Source organism: Talpa occidentalis, unplaced genomic scaffold (genome assembly GCF_014898055.3).
Source record: "Talpa occidentalis isolate TD23 unplaced genomic scaffold, MPIMG_talOcc4v2.1 talOcc4.2, whole genome shotgun sequence".
In the NCBI taxonomy this organism is placed as follows: domain Eukaryota; kingdom Metazoa; phylum Chordata; class Mammalia; order Eulipotyphla; family Talpidae; genus Talpa; species Talpa occidentalis.
The window spans coordinates 52,035,238-52,060,538 of record NW_023602073.1 but is presented as its reverse complement, the minus strand read 5'-3'; the positions used below and the strand labels follow the sequence as shown (position 1 = coordinate 52,060,538).

General features: G+C 46.1%; 1 protein-coding gene across 1 annotated transcript in view; it reads right to left on the bottom strand.

Annotated features, from left to right (window-relative positions):
• The window catches only part of LOC119251378 (butyrophilin-like protein 1), a 41,564-nt gene extending 17,135 nt beyond the window's left edge, over nucleotides 1–24,429 (bottom strand). The window contains exons 1-3 of the mRNA XM_037518689.2: nucleotides 24,066–24,429; nucleotides 20,978–21,259; nucleotides 20,657–20,857 (exon numbers count right to left, since the gene is read on the bottom strand). Of these exons, the coding sequence (XP_037374586.2) occupies nucleotides 20,657–20,857; nucleotides 20,978–21,259; nucleotides 24,066–24,429 (847 nt within the window). The remainder of the gene's footprint in view (nucleotides 1–20,656; nucleotides 20,858–20,977; nucleotides 21,260–24,065) is intronic.
• Between the last annotated feature and the right edge of the window lie 872 nt (nucleotides 24,430–25,301).

Below are 25,301 nucleotides of genomic sequence, written 5' to 3'. Positions count from 1 at the left end.
AGATTATTGGGGGCCACATATGTCATAGGACCCCTGGGGATGTTAGGGGGGAAAGGATGTCCTGAGATAATTCCATGCAGGCTTTGTGGATTCCACCCCCACTCCAGACCAAAGCCATCAGGACATTGGGAAAGACAAATCCCATCACCACCAAAGGGAAGGTGGCTGGGACCTGAGGGTGGAGTTAAGCAGCCAGGTTTGTTATAAAACCAGACACGTGGGCCTTGGGGGGCTCTCTCGCTCACTCACCTCCTGGCTTCATGGCTCGGTGACCCTCAACCAGCTCTCAGAGTCCCAACTGGGATTCCAGATCTGTGGAATGGGTAGGATGCATTTAAGACATTATTTTCCTATTTTCTCCCTCAGTTGTACATTTCCTCATTTCCCCTTCCCTTGTAAATAACCTTTTATTAACCTTTTGTGTGTGCCTGCAGTGGAGTATTAATAAGCATGCAGGTGAGGACCCACAGCTAGGCAACCTGTTTTACATAGGAGCTGCTTAAAACAGTTACCCACCAGGACTCTAAGGACTAAGGAACCCCTTCAATACCCATGACCGGTCATCCCCAGCCCAGCTGTGTGACGTCACATCTGCACCCACCCCACCCCAACAGAGGGTGCAGAGTCTGTGCCCACACAGAGAACAGAAGGAAAAGCCAGAAGCTGAGCAGCCCCAGAGAGACCAGAGTCACTCACAGGCCTGGAACAGCTCCTTCCGCCAATCTGAAAAAGACACACATGTCACGTGAGGGACTCTAGATACTCACACATCAGGGCCTGCGCCTAGTTTTCTTTTTTTTTTTTAATTTCATTTTATTTTATATATTTTAACATTATTTTTAATTTTTGCACAATGTATGCATTTTCATCTTGATTATATTCCCCATACAATTCCCACCCCTCTTATATTGACCCTAATCCCTCCCCTCCTTACCCCCTCCTCCATAGTGTGTCTCTGGTTTATAGTTGCTTGTTAATTTTGATTTTTACTTTATTATACTTAGTCTTTTCCCTGGTCCTTTATTTAGGTTTCCTAAATTCCTGCTATGAGTGAGACCATGCGGTATTTTTCTTTTTCTTTCTTGCTTATTTCGCTGAGTGTTGCAAGTCAGCCACAGCAGCCTGGGTGTCAGGGGTTCCTGAAGGATGGGATGGCTTGGGTGCAATTGTGGAGAATGAGGGGGAGGGGAAATTGAGGAGACACAGACACCTGATCAGGGTGCAGACATCATCCTGCTGAGGGTCTCAGCAGCTCTTTATTTATACATTTCAAGCAAACTGTGAGGGTGTATAAGCATATGCATTAAGGCAGGAAGATAACAATCATCACATCTTTCTCAAGAGCAGCCAAGGGTCTATTTGCTCTCCTGCAGAGGTTGACATTTATTATTCTTTGTTTTAAAGAAGGTACAGTTGCTAAACAAAAGTGTTCTTAGAGTAGTCATTTACCTTAAACAACCAAACAGTCATTTTATTACTAGCAAAAAACTTATATGACTGAAACCAACATTTCTGTTTACCATAGTGAGCAATTAAGTGCTAGGGGAAACAAAAGACAGGAAGTTACCTGGGGGAAGGGAGACAAAGGGATTTTTTCGAACTAACATATAACCATATGATTAAAGCAAAAAACAGAAGGCTTTTATATAAAAATCATCATCTAATAGTATATTGTTTTAATATTGATTCAATATTAAGGAACCAAGGGCCCGGACTGCCTCAATGCCAGACAAGTCGTACTGACTCTTTCCTAGCCCCCAGCTCTCAATAAAGGGAGGAATTATCCTAATCTAACAGAAGAGTTTTTCTACTTATTAGTCCTATACTTATCTTGTCAGCCTAGTTTCCATATCTAACTTTAAGATCAAGGAAAATTCCTTTTTCTGTAAGATTGTTGATCGTTATTTTTGTTGTGCCCAAGATCAGCAGACTCAGCGAGCATAGCCTCCAAGAATCCAGAGACAGTTGATGCAAATGCAAAAGGGAGTTTATTATGGGCTCGAGTTCAGGCCTACGGCACCTACCAATGCAGTGGCAGATAGCGAGAGCCCCGAACAGAGGAAGCAGGGGTTATTATAGGGTCACGAGCGGCGTGAATTTTGAAAGAAGCTGGCAATTACTCATTGGCTACTACAAAGGCATTTTGGCGCGCGCGGTTACAGTTTCAAACTGATTGGATGGTTAGTGATGCTGTCCCATTTATGGACAGGACTGCCCTCATTGGTGGCTGGGGTGGTCTGCTTTTTTGTCACCAAGTGGAGTGAGGGTTGTGACTATTGAAACTATCTCCGGAATGTGGCTGTACAAGTACTAACATATTAAGGTGGAGGATATACAAAATGGTGAAACCTTGACTAAGCTTGGTTCCACAGTTTTAAGGAAATACAAATATTTCATCACAGGCAGGGCTGGAGATGGTTATAGTTTTGGTTTTCAGAAGGGTTAATACGTGACATATCAATAGTTGTAACATTGACTATTAACTAGTGCATTATTTGTGCTGCCATGGTTATTAGCTCAACGAGTCACAAAATTGTTGTTGACTTATTCTTTTTTTTTTTTAAGATTTATTTATTTATTTATTTATTTATTTATTTATTTATACAAGCAGTGGGTACAGTCAGAAGCGCGGGAGGGTGAGAGAATTCACCAGAGCCAGAGCAGGGAGCAGAACAGGGAGAAGGACCGAAGTACACTGCTGAGGGGAGCAGCGAGCAGCAGGAGAGGTCTGCGGCCATGTGGGACCCTCGCTGGTGACCGGCACTGCAGAGGCTGTGGGCAGCTTTGCAGACCAGCGCTCAACCACTGCGCCACCAGGGGAGACCCTTTTTTTTTCTTTTTTTTAAAGATTTATTTTTATTTACTTACACAAGCACTGTGTACAGTCACAAGTGTGGAAGGGTGAGAGAATTCAACAGAGCCAGAGCAGGGAGCAGAGCAGGCAGAGGGACTGAAGTACACTGCTGAGGGGAGCAGCGGGCTGCAGGAGAGGTCTGCGCGCCATGTGGGACCCTCCTCCAGTGGCTGGGGAGCAGCCGGGGATCGAACCAGCGCTGCAGAGCCTTCGAGCAGCTTGGCAACCCAGAGCTCTACCACTGCACCACTGGGGAGGCCCTGTTGACTTATTCTTGAATGCATACTCCAACAGCCACCATACCAATTGTCACCTCCAGGGCAATCAGCCCTGAACAAACAGGAAGAATTTAGCAGGAGCCAGCTATGGCGCCTCCTGGCTTATTAGGAATTTTCTTACACTTGGGGCATGGCTGGTGTCTGCCACCCAACTGCTATTAACTTTAAAGTAAAAGAATTTCCTTTTCCATTAGGCCCTTGCCTCAAAAGACCACATCTCCATATTGAAGACTTGGCCAAGGGATGTTTACAACCTTTTGTTCCCAGAAGTTTTTTCACTTGTTAATGTAAGGCTGAATGTTGAATTACTGCCTTTTTGTTAGAGAATTACTAATTTTATAAAAAATGTAATATTTGTATTATGCAGTGCCATTTGCCATCAAATTGATTATTCAGTAACTGATGACAAAGCATTTGTAGTTTTACTTTTAAATGAGTATTTTGACAATGGTAAAAACTAGCCATAAACAAATGAGGAGAATCTAGCAGGAGTCAGCTAGGGAGATTCCTGACTTTTCAGGAATCTGCCCCATGCCGGGACCTTGTCAGAGGACATGAGTAACATGGTTCCCAGTGTTATAGAGCAACCCCGATATTAAACGGGTTCCTGGCTGTGGGTCCTCACCCGCGCGCTTTAAAGGGACTTATGAATACTCTACTGCAGACACACGCAAAAGGGTTAATAAAAGGTTTATTTACAAGAGAAAAAGAAATAAGGAAAATGTACAACTCAGGGAGAAAATAGGGAAATAAAGTCTTTAATGCGTCCTACCCGATCCGACGACCTGGAAACCCAAAGTCACCCTCAGAGCTGACCGGATGCTGCGAGCTGGCGGAGAGCCCCAAAATGGAGAGCCCCCCAAAGCCCACGTGTCTGCCTTTTGTATCCACCTGGCTGCTTAACCCCACCCTCAGGTCCCACCACCTTCCCTTTGGTGGTGATGGGATTTGGAGTTCCCAGTGTCTTTGGCTTTGACCTGGGGTGGGGGTGGAGTCCACAAAGCCTATATGGAATTTGCTTTGGGACATCCTTTTTCCCCCTAACACCAGCACAATCTTTACTAATGATAAAATCCCAACTCAAACCTTAAACATTTTCTAAATAGTTATAGTTTGAATCTAATTACAAAATCTGTAATGCCCAATTAGATCAAAAGACATGACACACACCTTATTTATCTGTTTAATAGTTTTTCAGAAAAATAGAAGGAAAAATTTCATGCATAGTAGCTAAGGGTAAATCCTAAAAAATGACAAACATCCCATCTAGGATCCAGAAGAAAAGCAGCACGACCAGGAGAGACACGTGTCCTTGGCTGTGACTGGAGTGTTCCCTCCAGGGCTCATCCTGACACTGTGCAGGGGCCAAGGGACATGCTCCTGGGGTCCAGCTCCAGGTTACACAGGAGGGCACGTGGGGGATGTGGACCAGGAAGTGATACATGGGTGATGGGAGAGTCCACACCTGTGACTACCCAGCTCCACACACACGATTCACACACATTTGAACAGCCACACAACACAGTTGTATGTTTTTTACTATCAAGAGAAAGATCTCTTTACATGTCTCCAGAACAAGACAGCACAAATTGTTGTATCTGCATTACTTATTTCTCAAGTTCAGTCACTCACAATTACCATAAAGTATTCTTCAGGACCTGGATTCCTCAGCATAAGCTCAAGTTGGATAAAATACAGTTAATTTAGGACACAAATTCATAGCTCATTCCCTTTCTTGTACAAACAGTAGGAAAACCCCTTGAACTATTTTCTTTATGAAAAGGAAAATAATCTCCCATGGTAACATTCTTCCTACCACAAACAAGTTCAAGTCAATCAGTTTTACCATCTGCGGCCTCAGCACAGGCCTGACCTGACCGTTCTCACAGCCACAGCAGTGAATGCGTGATGGGAGAGTCCACGCATTCTACTCCTCATCTCCACACTCACAATATATACACGGCTTATCTTTAAATATCAAGAGAAAGCTTGCTTTACAAGTGAAGAAGTGCTCACCTTTCCCCAAAATGGGGGAAGAGACAGCCCCAAATTTTCTATCTAAAATGTCATATTAGATATTTCTCAAACTTGCTCACAATAGTGCTGAGAGCCAGCAGCAGCAGCCTGGGTGTCAGGGTTTCCTGAAGAATTGGACTGCGTCAACGCAATTGTGGGGTGATGGGGGGGGAGGAGTGAGGAGACACAGACAATCAGTCAGGGTGCAGGCATCCTCCTGCTGAGAGTCTCAGCAACCCTTTATTTATACATTTCAAGCAAACTGGGAGAGTGCATAAGCATAGGCATTCGGGAAGATAACAATCACATCTTTTCCCAGAACCAGAAGGGTTTATTTACCCTTTCCCAGAAGTTGTGACATTTATTATTTTTTTATTTAAAGGAGGCACATTTGCTAAACAAAAGTTTCTCAGAATAGTCATTGACCTTAAACAACCATTCATTTTATTACTAGCAAAAGGCTTAAGCAGCTGCACTAACATTTCTGTGTTTATTGTAGTGAAGGATTGCTGCAGGAGGCCTTGTTGCCCCAGCCAGATAAGACACTGGCAAGCAGAGAAGCTAAAGGGCCTCACACTGTGGGGCCTAAGGTAAAGAGCATCACACAGTGGGGCTGAAGATTCCTTGTGCCTCACTACGTGGGGCTGAAGATTTAACATCCCTTTATTTTTTGTTCTTGGTCATAAAAAGAGAAAAAAATTATAAGAAAAGTGAATTAGGCAATAAATTATATATATCAGTAGACTGCAAACAATTGGCACGGAAAATTACTTGTTTAGAAATTAGTTACTACACAATTCAGCCCACTTGACAATGGGAGACAATTTATTGTACATATCTGACAAGCAATCCAGCATAGCAATTATAGTAAGTCCTTCTTTTGTTTTTTTTAGAAGTTTCCTTTTTATTTAGAAGTTTCTTAGGAAAGTTTTTAAATGAAGTTAACTGTGTTAAGAAGTTTGTAGGCAGAAAAAGTTCTGATAGCTGAGTAGCAGCTGGTCTCCGACTGAAGTCCATATGAATAGAATAGTCTTTTGATGCTGAGGCTTTAGCTGATAGGGATGTACTGGTGGCTGTCCACTGTCTTAGGTAGTTGTCTAGCTGAAATAATAAGTTTTAGTGTTAGGTTTGGTTTTTTATCTATTAACCTTGAAGGCTGCCGTCTTGCTGGGACCCGTAGGAGCCAGTAGTCCATGGGAATAAAATACACTAATTGTTTCTGCTTTACACATGACAATGTATTTTTTTTTCTGCTTACTAAAAATGAATAAAGACCTGCTGAGTCTCTCCGCAGAAGATACTTGCACCTCATCCAGTGTCAGTGTCTCCTCACTACATCATCCCCTTCCCCTCAGCCCTTAAGTTTCAGCCCCTTACAGGTCACCTGGGCCATCTCATCCTTTCAGGAACCCCTGACAAGACATTTTGCTGGAGGCTGGTCCCCAGCAAAGGATTAACTAAGGACTAGGAGAAACAAAGGGCAGGAAGTTACCCGGGGGAAGGGAGACAAAGGGATTTCTCCTAACTAACCTATAAATTTAGACTAACATATAACCAACTGCTTAAAGCAAAAAACAGAAGGCTTTTATATAGAAGTCATTATCTATAGTATATTATTTTAATATTGATTGGATATTAAGGAACCAAGGGCCTGCAGGGCTTTAATGCCAGTCAAGCCACACTGTCTCTTCCTTAGTCCCCAACTCTCAATTAAGGGAGGAATTCTCCTAATCTAAACAAAGAGTTCTCTACTTATTTACTTATCTAGTCAGCCTAGTTTCCCTATCTAACTTTAAGATGAAGGGAAAATTCCTTTCTCTGTAAGATTGCTGATTTTTGTTTGTAGTTATAAGGAATTACAAATATTTTATCAGAGGCATGGCCAAAGATGGTTATAGCTAGCTCAACCAGTCACAAAATTGTGGTTGACATATTCTTGAATGTATTCTCTAACAGCTACCATACCAATTGCTACATCCATGGAAATTAGCCTAAATAAACAGGAATAATTTAGCAGGAGTCGACTATGGCATCTTCTGGCTTATTAGGAGTTTTCTTATGCTTGGAGCCTGGCTCACCTCTGACACTCAACTGTTATTTTTATCTTTAAATAAAATAATTTCCTTTCCTAATTAGCCCATGCCTCAAAAGACAACATATCCATACTAAAAGACTTGGATGAGGGATGTTTACAGTCTTTTGTTTCCAGAAGTTTTTTCACTTTATGGCCTTACAGTTAATGTAAGGCCAAATGTTGAATTGCTGCCTTTTGGCATAGAACTACTAATTTTATAAAAAATGTAATATTTGTATCATGCAGTGCCATTTGTCATCAAATTATTTAGCAATTGATTGGTATTTGCAGTTTTACTTTTAAATATTTTAGCAATGGTAGAAACTAGCCATAAACAAATGAGGAGAATCTAGCAAGAGTCAGCTAAAGAGATTCCTGACTTTTCAGGAATCTGCCCCATGCCCGGACCTTTGTCAGATGGCACGAGTAGCATGGCTCCCCATACAATACTTTTATCTATTCTTTCACCCAAAAATATATTATACACATAAACTACATCAACTTGTCTAAAAGCACAAGGGAAGATGATAAATGAGGACAATGGATAATAAAGACAAATTAACACACACAACAAGAGAAATTGTTAAAAATTTTACAGTCTTTTGATAGTCACATACCATTATGATGTCTGACTCCTCCCCACTCCCCCTTCTCCTTTTTCTCCTCCCACCAGAACCACATCAGGGTCTCCTAGGGGAGCATCACGCCTTCCTCCCTGCAGGTCTGGGGCTCAGGATCCTGCTTCCTCTGGCAGCTTTGGTTCCTGTGACCCTTTGCCTCAGGACATGCTGAGTCAGCACAGGGGTCCCTGCAGCTCAGGCCACAGCTCCCCAAGTCACCCCAAGTCTGAGAGTCTCTTCTTCATTCTCATATTAATTCAGGGAGCTGTTCTCTCCTTTCCAAATGGTGTTGACACAAAAGAGGAACCAGATCCTTCTCCTGAGGTCACCAAATTAACACACCACAAGTTTATCACTGGTCATAGAAATTCATCAGCTTTGATAAAATTAAGGGTATTTCATCCATTCCAGAGTAGTAAGCAGATAAAAGAATATTAGGCTCCTCTAAAAGTCCATTATCTGCCATTTCCCCAAATATTTTGGAGGCAGATTATCCTGGTCAGATAGTCCAGACCCCTAAAAGTTAGATCTGGGGACTCTCCAAAAGGCTCTAGTTTCCTCCAAACAAAGTCAAGCTGGATAAAGTAAACTGCAATTAATTTAGGAGAATCATTCAGAGTTCATTCCCCTTTCTTGTCCTAACAGCATAAAATCCCTAGTAAATATTTTCTTTACCAAATGACAAACAATTTCCCATGGAAAATATCACCCTACCCCAAATGGGTTCAAAGTTATGTCTCAATACAAGGCCTGAGCTGACTGTTCTCTCAGCCACAGCCCTGGATACTGCTCCCAGAGCAGCCCTGGAATCTGCACCCAGGATGAGACTCCAGCATCCAGGAATCACTCACAGGTTTGTCCACAGGGAACCTGCAGCCCCAAGAAGAGCCCAGGGCAGGGCTGGGCAGGGAGGGGCCTCATGGGGACATGGTCTCAGGGGTACAGGGGAGGAGGGGGGCTTCAGGCCCTGGGGGAGCCCCATCCACACCAGAGCTTGAGGGAATCCACTCTGGGGGGCTCACAGGCTCCCCCAGAGAAGGAGGATGGTTCATGGGAACAGAGCGCTTCTGGGGCCCAGCCTCCAGGGGGCAGAGGGTCATGTACACATCTCCTGCATAACAGATGAAGTATGGAAGGAGAGTCCCAGAGAAGGACTCAGGAGGAAAGGAGAAGATGTGGGAGCCATCAGTCACCTCATAGAAGGAGATGTCCCCGTGATCGTAGTCCAGGAAAACCCCCACCCTGTGGGCAACCTGCCTAAGGGGTAGCAGAGTACCAGGGGCAGTAAAGGCTTGGAAAACGTTACCATACCGGCCAATAGCCCATTTCCCTTCCTGTGGGGATGGAGCATTTTTTATAGTTTTCTCATCTTCCCTCCAGACCCCCGTGCCCACGCACTTCTGTCTGCATCCTTAAACCACACTTCCCAGTAACAGCACCCTGATGTGATGCCCTCAAGACCCAAAACACTGCATCCTGTTTTTATTCCATCGGGATGACAGGTCAGACTCTTCCTGTCATGAGAGAGGACAATTCTGCGATGGCAAGAACCTGGATCCAGAGTGACAGACCCTGCAGAGAGAGAACGCATATGCCAGCCTGACATAACAAGGGCACACACCTCCTCACCCCAGATATTTAGCTTTATGGGGAGAGGGATATGTTCCCTGAAATGGGAGCCTGGTGAACTATGGGGAGCCATGCTACTCATGTCGTCTGACAAAAGTCCGGGCATGGGGCTGATTTCTGAAAAATCAGGAATCTCATTAGCTGACTCCAAAATTCTCCTCATTTGTTTATAGCTATTTTCTACCATTGCTAAAATACACATTTAAAAGTAAAACTGCAAATACTGATCAATCACTGAATAACCAAATTGATGGCAAATGGCACTGCATGATACAAATATTACATTTTTCATAAAATTAGTAGTCCTCTGCCAAAAAGGCAGCAATTCAACATTTGGCTTTACATTAACCAGTGAAATAACTTCTGGAAACAATAGGTTGTAAACATCTATAGGCCAAGTCCTTGATACAGAGATGTGGTCTCTTGAGGCAAGAGCTAATTGGAAAAAGAAATTCCTTTACTTTAAAGTTAAAAATAACAGTTGGATGGCAGAGGCGAGCCATGATCCAAGTATAAGAAGATTCCTGATAAACCAGGAGATGCCATAGTTGACTCCTGCTAAATTCTTCCAGTTTGTTTAGGGCTAATTCCCTAGGATGTGACAATTGGTATGATAGCTGTTAGAGTATGCATTCAAGAATAAGTCAACAGCAATTTATGAATGGTTGAGCTAGTAATCAAGGCAGCAAAAATAACACACTCGGAAATGGTCAATGTTACGTTATAGAGCAACCCCGATATTAAATGGGTTCCTGGCTGTGGGTCCTCACCCGCGCGCTTTAAAGGGACTTATGAATACTCTACTGCAGACACACGCAAAAGGGTTAATAAAAGGTTTGTTTACAAGAGAAAAAGAAATAAGGAAAATGTACAACTCAGGGAGAAAATAGGGAAATAAAGTCTTTAATGCGTCCTACCCGATCCGAAGACCTGGAAACCCAAAGTCACTCTCAGAGCTGGCCGGACGCTGCGAGCTGGCTGAGAGCCCAAAAATGGAGAGCCCCCAAAGCCCACGTGTCTGCCTTTTGTATCCACCTGGCTGCTTAACCCCACCCTCAGGTCCCAGCCACCTTCCCTTTGGTGGTGATGGGATTTGGAGTTCCCAGTGTCTTTGGCTTTGACCTGGGGTGGGGGTGGAGTCCACAAAGCCTATATGGAATTTGCTTTGGGACATCCTTTTCCCCCTAACAATTCCAACTACTGATATGTCACATAATGACCATTTTTTTGAGGATCAAAGGCTATAACCATCTCCTGCTTTTGCCCCTGATAACATATTTGTAGTTCCTTAAAACAACAACCAGCAACCTTATGGAAGAAGAAATTGCCCTTTGATCTTATAGTTAAATACTGAAATTAGACTGACTAGATAAGTAGAGGAGTGAATAGGTAGAAAACTCTTTGTTTAGATTAGGAGACTTCCTCCCTTAATTGAGAGTTGGGGGCTAGGGAAGAGTCCGTGTGGCTTGCCTGGCATTAACGCCCTCCAGGCCTTTGGTTCCTTAATATCAAATCAATATTAAAACAATATACTATAGATGATGATTTCTATATAAAAGCCTTCTGTTTTTTACTTTAATCAATTAGTTATATGTTAGTCTAAACTTTATAAGTTAGTTAGAAATAATCTCTTTGTCTCCCTTCCCCAGGTAATTTCCTGCCATTTGTTTTCCTCCAGCCCATAGTTAATCTTTCACCATGGCAAACTTAGAAATGTTAGTTGCAGACACATAGGCTTTTTGCTAGTAATAAAATAACTGTTAGACTGTTTAAAGTAAATAACTATTTTGAAAACATTTGTTTAGCAACTGTGCCTTCTTTAAGACAAAGAATAATAAATGTTACACCTCTGCTGAAAGGCAAACAGACCCTTGGCTGCTAGTGAAAAAGAACATGTGATGATTATTATCTTCCTACCTTATGCTTGTGCACTCACGATTTGCTTAGCATAAATTAAGGACTGCTGAGACCCTCAGTAGGATGATGTCAGCACCCTGATCAAGTGTCTGCATCTCCTCATTCCCCTTCCCCTTCCCTTACCCTTTTCTCTACAAAAGCGCTGATGCCTTCCCATCCTTCAGGAACCCCTGACACCCAGACTGCTGCGGCTGGCTCGCAACAGTGAACCCAGCCCACAGCCCCCAAGCAAGAGAAAGAGCCACAAGATTATTGGGGGTCAAATATGTCACAGGAACCCTGGGGACCCGCCTGGATCCCAAGGACTAAGGAGCCCCTTCAAACCCATGAGCACTCACCCCCCCAGCCCAGCTGTGTGACATCACAGCTTCAACAACCCCACCCCCATGCAGGGTGCAGAGTCTATGCCCATACAGAAAACAGAAGAAAAGGCCAGAAGCTGAGCAGCTCCAGAGAGAACAGAGTCACTCACAGGCCCAGAACTGCTCCTTCCGCCAATCTGCAAGAGACAGCACATGTCACGTGAGGGACTCTAGATACTGACACATCACCGTCTGCACCTAGTTTTCTACAAGACAGTGATACAGAGTTCACAGGGGAAAATATTTGCAAACATTTAGTCGATGCATTTAACTTGCAGATTCATACACACGCGTGCGCGCGCGCACACACACACACAGTTGTTAAGCTGCAAATTTCCCATGATTAAAGACATCACCCACTGAAAAGAAAGGTCTTTACCCAGATACAACCATCAAATTATACTTTTCAGCCACTGGCCATACACGCATCCTGGAAACCAGGTTTCCTTGAACAGGTTCTATGTAGATGAAATGCCCAGGACTGCGTGTGCTTGTGAAGAACTAACAGACCCGGACGTGCTGCTTCTCTCTAAGCCACGGGTCTTAGAGCTACAACCAGCCCGGGCCTGTGCGCGGCCTGATGCTCCTGCCTCCTGGGGCAGCAAAGGCCTGTGGAAGCCTGGCGATGTGGTGGCTGGTGGGCAGAGCTTTCCCCTCTGATTGTGAATAAATCTGTTTGTCAAACAAGGGGAGAGAGACAAACAGAGAGAAAGAAAGAAGGACACAACGTGACCGAGCTGCACGTGGGGGTGACTGTGTCATGAGTGAGGAGACTCAGGACACTCAGCAGAAAACCCTGCCCACTCAGGAGGGGGTGAAGAGGTATCTAGGAGGATAGAGACATATAGAGTAGGGAACACGGACACAAGCTAAGAAGATGAAACAATAGTGACAACTATCCACAGTTTCATGTGTGGTGGAAACAAAAACATCCCTGTAGACCGAGAAGAACACAAACATATTGGATTGACACAACTGTTTCCTTCAAGAGGAGTCCAGAATCCCCACGACAGTGGGGCACAAGGCAGACATAGCACCCCAAAGCCGTTGAGGCTTTCCCCACCACTCCCACTCTGTTCCCTGTCCCACTGGGTGAAAAAAACAGCTCCCCAAGGACACTAGGAGAGATCTCTGGCGCCACCTAGCTACCAGAAAAAAATCACCAACACCCCATAGAACAGGGACCGTTCTTCAGTAAAGACTGCATGAAACCAGCAGAAGGCTCCCGGAGGAGCCAGTTGGGAAGTTAGCCCACGCCAGGCCCCTTCTGGCCTGCAGTCCAAGCCCAAAGGGGGAGCAGGGACCCACCGCCGGGGCAGACCCGGCACGCAGGGAGTGCATCCCGCATCACCATTTTAGAACAGGGACATTTCTTCAGTAAAGACTGCCTGAAACCAACAGAAGGCTCCCTCAGGAGCCAGAGGTGAGCGGGGAAGTTTGCCCACACCAAGCCCCTTCTGGCCTGCAGTCCAAGCCCAGAGGGGGTGCGGGAACCCACCGCCAGGGCTGACCAGGCGTGCAGGGGAGTGTGTCCCCTCATCGGCATTTTAGAATAGGGACCTCCCTTCACTAAAGACTGCTTGAAACCAACAGATGGCTCCCAGAGGAGCCAGAAGGGAGCGGAGAAGTTCACCCGAGATGCCAGTCAGTCCCAGCAACACAGTGTCCCAATGCATACAGCAAATTAGAAAACTGTAAGGAGTAGAAGAACCACACGCAACCTAGGAACTCCTCAGGAAAAAAGCACAACACAAAAAGAAAACCACCCCCCAGAATGCAACAACAGTAACTTGGAAGAACTTCTGAAACTTCCAGAAAGAGAATTTAAAATTGCCATGATTAAATAACTGACAGAACTCATAAAGGAAAACAATGATAAGGGAAAAATAATCAACGATCAGAAGAATGAAATTGAGTCCCTAAAGAGGGAAATGAAGGAAATGCAGGAGATCAAAGGATTAACAGAAGAGCTAAAGAATGCTGGGGAAAGCAATGAAAGCAGAATAGATGAAATGGAAGAACGAATAAGTACTCTTGAAGACACAGAAATAAAAAGAACCAAAACAGAAAAGGAAAGAGAAGTACGAAGGAAAAAGACCAAAGAAAGACTTCGGGAACTATCTGACTCCATGAGGAAAGGAAATAAAAGAGTTATAGGAATCCCAGAAGGAGAGGAGAGAGATGTAGGAACAGAGAAAATATTCCAGGAGATAATTGAAGAGAACTTCCCAAACGTGAAGAAGGAGCTGAAAATTGATATACAAGAAGCAAGAAGAACACCAAACTTCCATGACGAAAGGAAAAATACAGGAAGACACATAATAGTAAATCTCCCAAGAATCCAGGACAAGGAAAAAATAATGAAGCTGACAAGAGGGAAGAAACAGATAACATACAAAGGACAACCAATCAGGCTGACATCAGACTTCTCTGAAGAAACACTACGGGCAAGGAGAGAGTGGAGGGACATAGTCAACAGACTCCAAGAAAACAGATGCCAACCAAGAATACTCTATCCCGCAAAGCTCTCCTTCCTCTATGAAGAAAGAATAAGGACCTTCCCAGACAAACAGATGACTGGATCAAGAAGATGTGGTACATATATAGCATGGAATATTACTCAGCATTCAAAAAAGATAAACACATGCAATTTGCAGCAACATGGATGGTGCTGGAAGGGATCATGCTCAGCGAAATAAGCCAGAAAGAAAAAGAAAAATACCGGATGGTTTCACTCATAGCAGGAATCTAGAAAACTTAAATAAGGGACCAGGAAAATGACTAACTATAAGAAAGTGAAAATCAAAATCAACAAACAACTATGAACCAGAGACACTCTATGAGGGGTAGAGGGCGGGAGGGGAGGGATTGGGGTCAAAATAAGGGGGTTGTGGGCCTCCCCAGTGGTGCAGTGGTTAAGTGCTGGGTTGCGAAGCTGCCCGCAGACTATGTGGCGCCGGTTCAATCCCCCACTGCTCCCTGGTCACCTGAGGAGGGTCCCGCATGGCGCACAGTCCTCTCCTGCTGCTCCCCTCAGCAGTGTACTTCGGTCCTTCTGCCTGCTCCGTTCCCTGCTCTGGCTCTGGTGAATTCTCTCACACTCTCGAGCTTCTGACTGTACCCTGTGCTTGTATGTATAAACAAACAAACACATAAATAAATAAATCTTAAAAAAAAAAAAAATAAGGGGGTTGCAATTGTATGGGGAATATAAAAATAAAATTTATTATAATAAAAAAATCAGGAACAATTAAGCATTCTATTGAACTTTCCTAGTTTCATAGTGGGCATAAAAAAATAAAATAAAATAAAAATAAAATAAAATAAATAAGGCACCAGGAAAATGTATAACTATAAGAAATTAAAAATCAAAATCAACAAAAAACTATGAACCAGAGACACTCTATGGGGGGTGGGGGGCGGGGAGGGGAGGGGTTGGGGTCAAAATAAGGGGGCTGCAATTGTATGGGGAATATAAAAATAAAATTTATAATTAAAAAAAAAAAAGAGGAGTCCAGAAAGATGGAAGCTTCAAAGAAAAACCTCTCTGTATAAGCAGAATAATGACTTCAAAGGTGTCCATGTCCTCTTCCCTTGAACCTCTAAACATGTGTACTTGACAGAGGAAAGAGAATCCTGCAGGTGAGACAGAGATGGGATCTGGAAACAGATGTTACTGTGGATCATCAGGGGAAACCAATCACAAAAGCCTTAACAGCCGTGACCCCGCACCTGTGCTCAGAGATAGTTACATGGTGACGGCAGCAGGGCCATGAAGAGGCTCCATGGCAGGCTGTGTAGACAGAGGATGGGGGTCCCCAGTCAATGCATGGGGCCCTAGATCCTGGGAGAGGAAGGGGCTCCTGGAAGGAAGGAGTTGTCAGGCCCTGGTGTTAGTCCCAGGAGGAGGTCACAGATGTCTGCCCTGCAGGCATGTGAGATGATAAACTGTGTGGGTGAAGCTGCTCAGGGTGTGGGGACGTGTCAGCAGCAGCTGGAGCTCTGATGCCCCATGTGGGGGCCCAGGCAGCCTGAGCAGGCCCTGGCAGGGGAGGGTCTGTAGGGAGTACCAGGACCCCATGGGATGAAGTCCCATGAGTGTCACCTGCTCTGGGGGGAGATAGAGGGAGAGAGAGGGGCCTGTAGAGCAGGGAGTGAGGGAACGATGGGTAAGGAGAGGTGGACAAGGACGTGGGACAGGAGGAGGGACCCAGAAGGTTTATCAATTTGCTGACCAGAGACAGACCCAGACCCTGACTGCTGTAGAGATAGGGTCACCCACAAGCTCTAATGACCAGATGGGATGTGCCCTGTCCCCCTCAGCATGTGCCACACAGGATCATAGACCGGTGGCCACATGGGAGCCCCTGAAATGACTGAAAGGGGAGCACAGGCCCCTTCACCCCCTAGTGTCCCAAGGCCATGTCATCTCCCACCCCATACCTGCCTGGGAAGGAGGAAGCAGGTCATTCCTCAACACTCAGGTCAGATACAGCAAGACTCTGAGGCCTGAGTTTCCCAACTGTTTGTGGAGAGAGTGGGGGAGAGAACTCAGGATCCACATTTATAGGAATAAGGAACAACATCTTCTTGTGCACACAGTGTATAAATGTGTGACACCAGCCACACCCGCACAAGCTTACTCAGAGTGTAATAGGGTGGTCCCCAGGAAAAAAGGAGGTTCCAGGTTTCCTGTCCCACCCCAGGGAGGGTGGACTTGAGCAGGGAGAAGCAGCTGCAGAGGAAACTGCAAAGGAAGGAAGCAGGATGGAGAGCCAGAAGGAGACCTGGAGGAGGCACATGGAGCATAGAGACACATGAAGAAACTGCGCTTGCCTTTTGGTCGTGGGCTGGGTGACACAGATGTGGGTGAGAGGCCCATGGGGAGGTAACAATGGCAGCTTTTACCTTGATTTTGATTTTGCTCTTTTCCTCCCAGACTTGTCTGGTCGTTTCTGATCCTTTTCTGAGAAAAGGATTCTAAGAAAAAGATTGGATAAGAAACAAGATCAGGGCCTCCTGGTGGCACAAGGGGTTAAGCACCGCACTATAAAGCAATCCACAGCCTCTACAGCACGAGTTCAATCCCCGGCCAGGAAGCTACCCACATGGCACAGCAGAACTCTCCTGTCTCGCCCACTGCTCCCCTCAGCAGTGTATTTCAGTCAAATTGCCTTGTTCTATTCTCCACTCTGTCTCTGGTGAGACCTCTCAACCCCCCCATCTCTGGCCTGTACCCACCTCTTGTATGTATAAATAAATAAATAAATCTTAAAAAAAAAAAAGAAACAAGATCACACGCAATGATTGGGTGGCATATATGTGACCTCTTTGTAAAAAATGGAGATTTTAAATTTACTTGTTTTTGCTGAGACATGAGTTGACATCCAGCTCTAATGCTCTGCACCACACTTCTTCATACAACAATGAAAAAGAGGGCGTGGAGGAGAACAGGAGCAGCAGGAACAAAAAGAGAAAATCAAAGTGGCATTTAATGTGAGACACAGCGCGCCCAGGACTGTATGTGCACTGCACTGCACTAGTCAGTTAATTTTTGTAGCAAAACTTTATTTTATTTTATTATTTTTTTTTAATAGAGGCATGCTTTATTTATTTGTTTGCTGGTTTGTTTGTTTGTTTTGTTTATACATGCACTGGGTACAGTCAGAAGCGCGGGAGGGTGAGAGAATTCACCAGAGCCAGAGCGGGGAGCAGAGCAGGCAGAAGGACCAAAGTGCACTGCTGAGGGGAGCAGCGGGAGGCAGGAGAGGTCTGCGCGCCATGTGGGACCCTCCTCTGGTGGCCGGGGAGCAGCCAGGGATTGAACCGGCGCCGCAGAGGCCGCGGGCAGCTTCGCAACCCAGCACTCAACCGCTGCGCCACCGGGGAGGCCCTGTAGCAAAACTTTAAGTAAAAAAAATTTGTTAAATTTTACAAATAATATGAGATCACACATGTATCCATCTGTGACTCTGTCAGTATCAAAATGCTGATTCTACTGTGTTCATGGTGTTTCATTCAAACACATCATTCTTTTTGCATGCCAAAGGGAAGTTTATGTTAAAATGTATGAGACATGAACTCAGCAGAGGCTGGAGTGATAGTAAAGACAAATCTATGATCCTCACTGTGTGGAAATGCGTCTCCAGGAGAACCAAGGAGACTCTCAGGAGGGTCCTTACACTCCTGGGCCATGCCCCTCCCCCACAATCCCCCTCTCTGTGACTCAGGCTCTGTGTCCAGGACCAGAAACAAGACCCTGAGCAGGGAAAGGGCATCTGACTCAGGCTCAGGAGCCTCAGATATCACTTCACCAGCATCCCTGACTGTGCCTGCAGGACCCTGTGCAGACCCTGCCCTGGGGACACAGGGTGGGGGTGTCATGTGAGAGAAACCGCAATTAAATGATTGCCTCAATAATGGTTTTTAAAGTGTGACTTTATCTGAAGTACTTCCAAAGACCCACTGTGTTTCATTCCCAAGCCTTGCACAGTGTCTGCACAGCACAGATTCAAACTAGTGACTGTGCCCAAAACCTCTAGAAGGCTCTTCTCCCACACACCCCTCTCCTTCCTTCCCTTCTCTATCTCCATCCAGACTTTTCTTTCAAATTTCCCTCCTGTTCATTGGAAATGGATTATAACCATTTTATGTTTGTTCTTTTCCAGTCTATATAGTTACCTCTTAAAAAGAAAAAAAAAAAAAAAAAAAAACAACCCTACCTAACAGAGACCATGAGACTGTCAGACAAAATTCTCCTTAAAAAGACAATGGCAAAAAATCATACATTGTTAATCTTGTTACAAAGACACAAAAAAATATGCACACACACATAGACACACAACACATTCACACATACACACACACAGGATTTTACATGTTATTTCAGACATTTCACAGGACCCTGCCTAAGAGTCATAAACACCCCAGAAGCTCTGGCCCAGACTCAAAACACCTGCTCTAAACAACTGATTCCTCACCACCCACAAGGGATTAGTAGAAAAATCCAGCTTGGCCCTGAATCAGGGCAGGCATGAGAAGACAGAGAATCAACAGGAAACAGGAAAAAAAAACTAGATCCAAAATAGGACTGGGATTTGGGATCCAGAAGGATCCATAACCCAGGACCCCTTAGCAAGACCTGACTCTGAAGCAGGAAGTAGGATGTCTGGAATTTTCGAGAGATCATAAAATCCTAACCCACACACTTGCCCAGCTGCAGCCTTTCCTCACACTGATCCCCACTGTTCTCACCCATAAGAAAGGACCAAGTGGTTAGGGGTCAGAGACCCCACATGACTTGCAGGGAGGACAGGGCAGGTGGAGGCAGGTCTGTGCTCACAAGAGGGGCCCTGCAGTTCTCAGATGGAGGCTACAGAGTGAGGGAAGACCAGGGACCCCAGGTCCTTAATGGTGGGGGTCCATGATAGAGAAGGGGCAGAGGGGAGGCTGGGAGGGTGACCCAGGCCCCTCAGGGCCACTCACCTGCATACAGCTGGGCCTTCCTCCAGGCTGAAAGGGAACACACAGGTGAGACCTCAGCAAAGCTGGCTGCTCTTGTGATCCAGGGGCCCTGGTCTCCCCCTGTTCTGCAGGTGAGACTCACTGGGGGTGGAAGGGAGAGGCTGAGAGGTCATGACCTCCTGCCCTGTGCAGACAGCAGGGAGTGGTGGGAAATCCCTGGCTTGGGTCAGGAGCCTGCAGGACAGACTGACCCAGCCCTGCCTGCTGCTGCTGTGGGGCTTTGGCAAGTCACTGAGCAGCTCTGGGCCCCACAGCCTTCAAAGCTCCTGCTTTACCTGCTACTCACTGTTGCTACACAGGATCAAAAACAGTAGATGGGAAGATATTTTTTAACGTACATATTATTCCATAATTATTACATTCAGTATTTCCTTGGAAATTAATGGGAAGATGAAATAAAAACACAACATGGACATCACACCAGCTCCAGAGTAGAAATGGCCCATCTTCCTCCAATGCAGTATTTCTAGTGATAAACACTCTCTGGGAGAAGGAAATTCCCGTAATCCCTCCCATGCAAGGTCACCCCATCCTCTCCCAGCACTGCTGATCAGCATCTTCAGGAGCAGAGAGAACAGACTATTCCTTGGTGTTGTTTGGGGAAAAAGGGCAGGAGGATGTCACACTCCTAAACTTCAAGAGTCCATTTACTTATAAAATCCCAAAGCAGCTTCTTTACTTCTAGGTGCTGACCAAGAATGAGATGCATTGAGGATGAGAAAGTCAGCACCATGGTGGGAAAGTCAGGGCTGGAATGAGCCCAGGTTGGACGAGACTCTAAGGGTCACCACCCACCAGGATCCCAAGAATGGGGGGAAAACAGCACCCAGATCTGGAGAGCCCATGGAGCAGGTTCCTGCCTCCCACTAGCTCCCACTCCCACCTCAGGGAAGGGTCCACATGTCTGTGCTGAGACAACCAAGGGGAGGGACCCTTGGGCACAGGGGACAGGGACACAGGACTCGTGGAGCATCACTCACCAGCCAGGTAAGCTGCCTTCCTCTGGTCTGAAAGACCACACAGGACACAGGTGAGCTAAGAACTAGAATGTTTCCCATGAAGGGGACACAGAGAGTTCAGGAGGGAGAACAGAGCTTACCTAGAATGGCCTGGAGTTCATCTGAAAGAGAATTAAAAATATAAGCATAAAGTGTCGCTAAGAACAAAATTCGTGCCTAGAGAAAACACAAAAATGAATATCTCTCTGTCCTGGTAGTTACATCTTCAAACCAACATGAGCCTCCAACTCTACTGTCCCCTCTGGGACTCAGCACCTGCTCTGATCTCCCTGCAGAGGGACCCTGGGCTCTGGCTCTGGTGTCAGCTTGTCCCTCTCAGCATCCATTGCCACACTCACCAGCTTGGCCCCTGTCCTGCCTTACCTGTGTCTTTCAGGGACCCCTCCTTTGTCTGTAGGTCCTCCTCCTTAGCCTGATATAGATTCCTCTGTTCCTGCAGCTCCTGCATCAGTGTGGAATATTCTTTCTGGGTGCAGCAGGCAGCCCCCAGGAGCAGGAGCAGCAGCAAGGGCAGGCTCACAAGGAAAGCTGGCTTCCAGGGAGAGGCCCCAGGAAAGAAGGACTCTGCAGACAGAAACACCACACAGACCCCATCACGACACAGCCCAGGACAGCCCAGCCCAGCACCCCTGGGGGTGCCGGCCCCTCCCTCTGGCCCTGCAGGGCATGGGGAGCAGTGCTGACCTGGGATAACATTGGCCATGGCCTTCTCCTGGCCCAGGACAGGGTTGAGGATGGAGCAGGTCACGCTCCCCGCAGAGCTGTCTCTCACCACCAGAGCAGCCTCCACACTGAACAGCCACTCAGTGTCCTGGGTGTAGACCTTGGAGAACTCCAGGAACTGCTCCCCACGGGGGTGTCTCCACTGCACATGGGGCTCTGGGAACCAGCCCGAGACTGTGCACACCACACACACCCTGTCCTCCTCTGGCCCTGAGATGTGCACTTGGGGGACAGAGCCCATACCTGCAGAGGGAGATGAGAGCCAGGTGGGGCAGGGCCCCCCTGTGCACACCTCCAGGGGCAGCTGTCAAGGTGCATTCTGTGGGCTGTCAAGGTGCATTGCCAGGAAGCCCGCTTTCCTGGCAATCTTGCCCTTTCTGCTGCTCCTGCTCCTGGGGTGCATTCTGGGGGAGACCACCCTTGGGGGAGCAAGAAGATGACCTGACATATTCATCTCTCCCTTTCTACCTATTATTTTTATATTTATATAAACATGTTCAAATCTTTGTAGAATTCTTTTCTTGTTAGAAGAGTACACCTTATAATCCATAAACAGCTGTATTTTCTCATTTCTCACCAACATCTCAGCCTCCATAGTGCAGCTTCTCCTTCTAGTCCATTCTGTTCTGGGTGATTCAATAAAAGTTTCCCATTTGTCAACCCCAGTCTCCGAGGTCCTCTCACCCAGTCTCCCTTCAGTCAGGACTCACCTGACCTTGTCTTGAAACCACCTCCATCTTGAATTGGTCACTTCCCTCTGAGGGTGGCTTGTTGTGGTGTAACTTGGGTCACTGCTGAGCCCCTTTCCTGACTTTTCTCCCTGAACCTGCTCCTTGAAGGCAGCACAGTCCCAGGGTCCAGTCCTTAAAGCCCTGTCTTATCTCACACCCTCTCCCAGGGCTTCTTCTCCCTCAGCTTCTGTGTTTCCTCATACATCACTTTCAGATATCACCTCACCAGCCTCCACCCTTGCTCCCTGATAACCCCATCCCTGTGGGTTACATCTGCCAGGATTTCTCACATGTTCTTCACACCCTAAATTCTATATCTGAACTCATGCTGTTGTCTCATCTGAGGTAAATTAGTAATAAAAATGTTCTTAATGGCTAACACGCTGCCATGTATATTTTAATCACACTCTGACTCTGGGATCAGTCATGTGACTTCATGTGTCTAATGAGAGGATCAACTCATGTGACTCAGCAGAGGTTTCAAGTGCTGGCTCCATGGGTCTTCCCTCTGCCACCTCCATAGAAGGACATCATAGCACAGGGGGAGCAGGGCCTGTCACCAGCCTTTCCCCTGAAGCTGGCCTCCCTCAGCCAGAACCCTTGACCACTCATGTAACAAGCCAGACAAGGTCCACATGGTGACATTTTCATCTGACCAAAAAATGTAGGAGGAAGTTCAGTGGAGAGTAGTTAAGTCCAATCAGGTTAGCTGAAGTCCTAACCAGCCCATGTGAATACAAGTCCATTACTACAGGCCACTGAGAGATTTTTTCTGTGGTTCTTTGTTACACAGCAGCACTATGGTGACAGGCAACTGATACACATTATCAATGTTCCTGATATTAAATAACAAGAACAATCTACAAAGCCTGGGAAGCCTCTGCAATCCTTTCTTCCACTTTAAATTCTGTGACCCAATTCTCCTCATTCAATTGGATTACTCTCCTCATTCAAAAGTTTATTTCTAAACCTCACTGATGGCACCTCCCATGCACCCACCACCACTGTGTGAAACAGCCCCCCTCTCCACCCCGTAACTGCAGCCACAACTCCAGATACTGTCCTTGCCCTTGTCCTCCCCGCTGCTGCCAGAGCCATCATGCTAAGCAATGCTGTGCTGAAAATCTCCAACAGTCCCACATACAAACACCACAATATTTGCACCAGGACTCCTCATCTGTGACTCCACCCCAGCCTCTTCTCTCTGCAGTGCTCACACTTTTAAACCTGTGCCCTCAAGGCCCAACACCCAATCTAACAGCTGTTGTCCACAATCACTAGGCTCTGTGGACTCCATCGTCCTTTCTGCATCTGGTCTGAGGGGCTTCATAGAACCTGTTAGATAAAATGACATCCCAGCTCAAATATCTACATCATATGGAGGTTTTTATGATTACCTTTGGGAGCATTCATCAGCCACCCTCAATCTCTCCACCATGTACTTACACCATCTTTTTATGAGAGTCTTGTCACCTCACAACACCCTGTTCCTCACTCTCTCCCACCAGCCATGAGGACTCCGTGTGAGCAGATCACACACCAAACACATGCTCCCCCAGGTCATTCACACAGGCTGTGCTGCCACATAGAAATTCTCTTCCATGTAATGCACAACATGCCTGTAGCCAACATTGCTGTGTGATGTGTAGGGAAGTTGTTAAAGAACAAACTCCAAAGAATTTTTTTCTTAATGAGGAAGTTTTCCCTTTTTTGCTTCTTTTTCTTTCTTTTTATTAAACCTATGATAGCGGACAGATGTGATTTAACCTATTGTGGCCATCAATTGACTCTATATATAAATTAGTCATTATGCTGTATGCCTCACATTACATATGATACATAGTAATTGTCTGTCAATAAAACTGGGGAGAAACACCCACACATCAGATATCTACTCAGCTGTATTCCCACTTCCCTGGAGTCTTTGCTCCCCTCGCACCAGCCTGAGCTACTATTTATTACTGTAACCTCCCCTCAACCCCAGCTTACCCATCTCCCTGCTCCATTTAGCTTCCTGTCCTCATCCCTTCTCACTTCAAAATGTCATTTATTCCCTCATTATTCATTATGATTACTCTCTCTCCCACTACAAATATAAACTCACAGAGTGAAGACCTTTATTAGATTGCCTTTTGTATCCAAGTGTTTGGAACAGAGCCAGACGTGTGGTAGGTACCCTGTATATTTACATTTCATAAAACACAAATTAATAAGCCTTTTCTTACTCATAAATGAAATGAAAAACTAAATACCATTGTCCTTATTTTCTCCCCAATTCCAGCACTCCAGGACTCTGAGATATTTAACATGTCACCAACCTGCCACCTGCAGCTGCAAGCTGGCTTGCCCATGGAAGACTCCGTTGCTGAAGAAGCAGGTGTACAGCCCGTTGTCAGAAGCCCGGACCCTGTGGATGCGCACAGCGGCCACCCCCTTGCTGAGGAATGTCCCCACCAGCGAGGTCCACCCTGTGTACTGGGCCATCAGCTCCTCATCTCGCTTCTGTTGGTCTTCATAGGTGAACACTGACTCCCAGAAATATGACCGGAACCACCTCAACTCCATGTTCTCTGCACTCATGACTGGGTCCAGGGAGCAGGGCAGTGTGGCGTCCTTGCCCAGCTCAGCCACTATGGGGTCTGGGGTGCCAAGCACACGGAACCTCTCTGTGAACACAGACATGGGAGTTAGAAAGGGTGAGAGACACAGTCATATCAGGGAATACACACCATTACTGGGGAAGGCTCAGGCAGGCTGAGAAAAGGTGTCTGATGAGCAGACAGCTGACATGAAGGATTAACAGTGACAATTCTGAATCTTGGAACGATCTTCCAACCATGAGCTGTGGTCCAGAAATAATGTCAAAGATGCTCCCTCATTCACTGGTGTACCTGATAGCAGGACCTTCCATAAAAAACTCTAACTCCATGGTTCTCAACTTCAGCATCACAATTTCCAGGAGGGCTTGTAATTGCAAAATGCAGGGACCCTACCCCAGGCCTGATGCAGCAGATTGGGATGTACCCAAGAACGTCCATTTCAAAAGAGTTCTTGGGGGACTAAGAAGGTGTCTGAGGAAATCCGTTTCATTGCACAAAAGATAATCAATGTGAATGAGTGGACAGGACACCCAGAGAACACAAGGCTTGGGACAAAACTGGACACTCTCGTACAGCAGTCACCAGGCAGATAGCGCCAAAAGGGACACAGAGGAGAGTCATGCTTCACTGAACAAGAGTTAGGCAGAGAAGACACCTGGAGGCTGTGATCAGGGTGGGGGAGGCTGCAGCACACACTGTGGTGGTCACTCAACCAGGCACGTGACCCTGGGCAGGAAGAGCTAACAGTGAGGGGCTCACAGCTCTGACTAGGAGCTCCCAGTTAACAAGGTCCCCAGTGGGGAAAAAGGAGACAGTGCTGGATGCATCCACACTCCCCCTCAGTACTGGTCCCACCCTCCTGAAGCTCAGGGACAGTGTGCATAGGGCAGAGTCTCAGGACAAAATTGAGAGAAGTGGGTGTCAGGGTGTCACAACATGAGCTCACATGCCCCA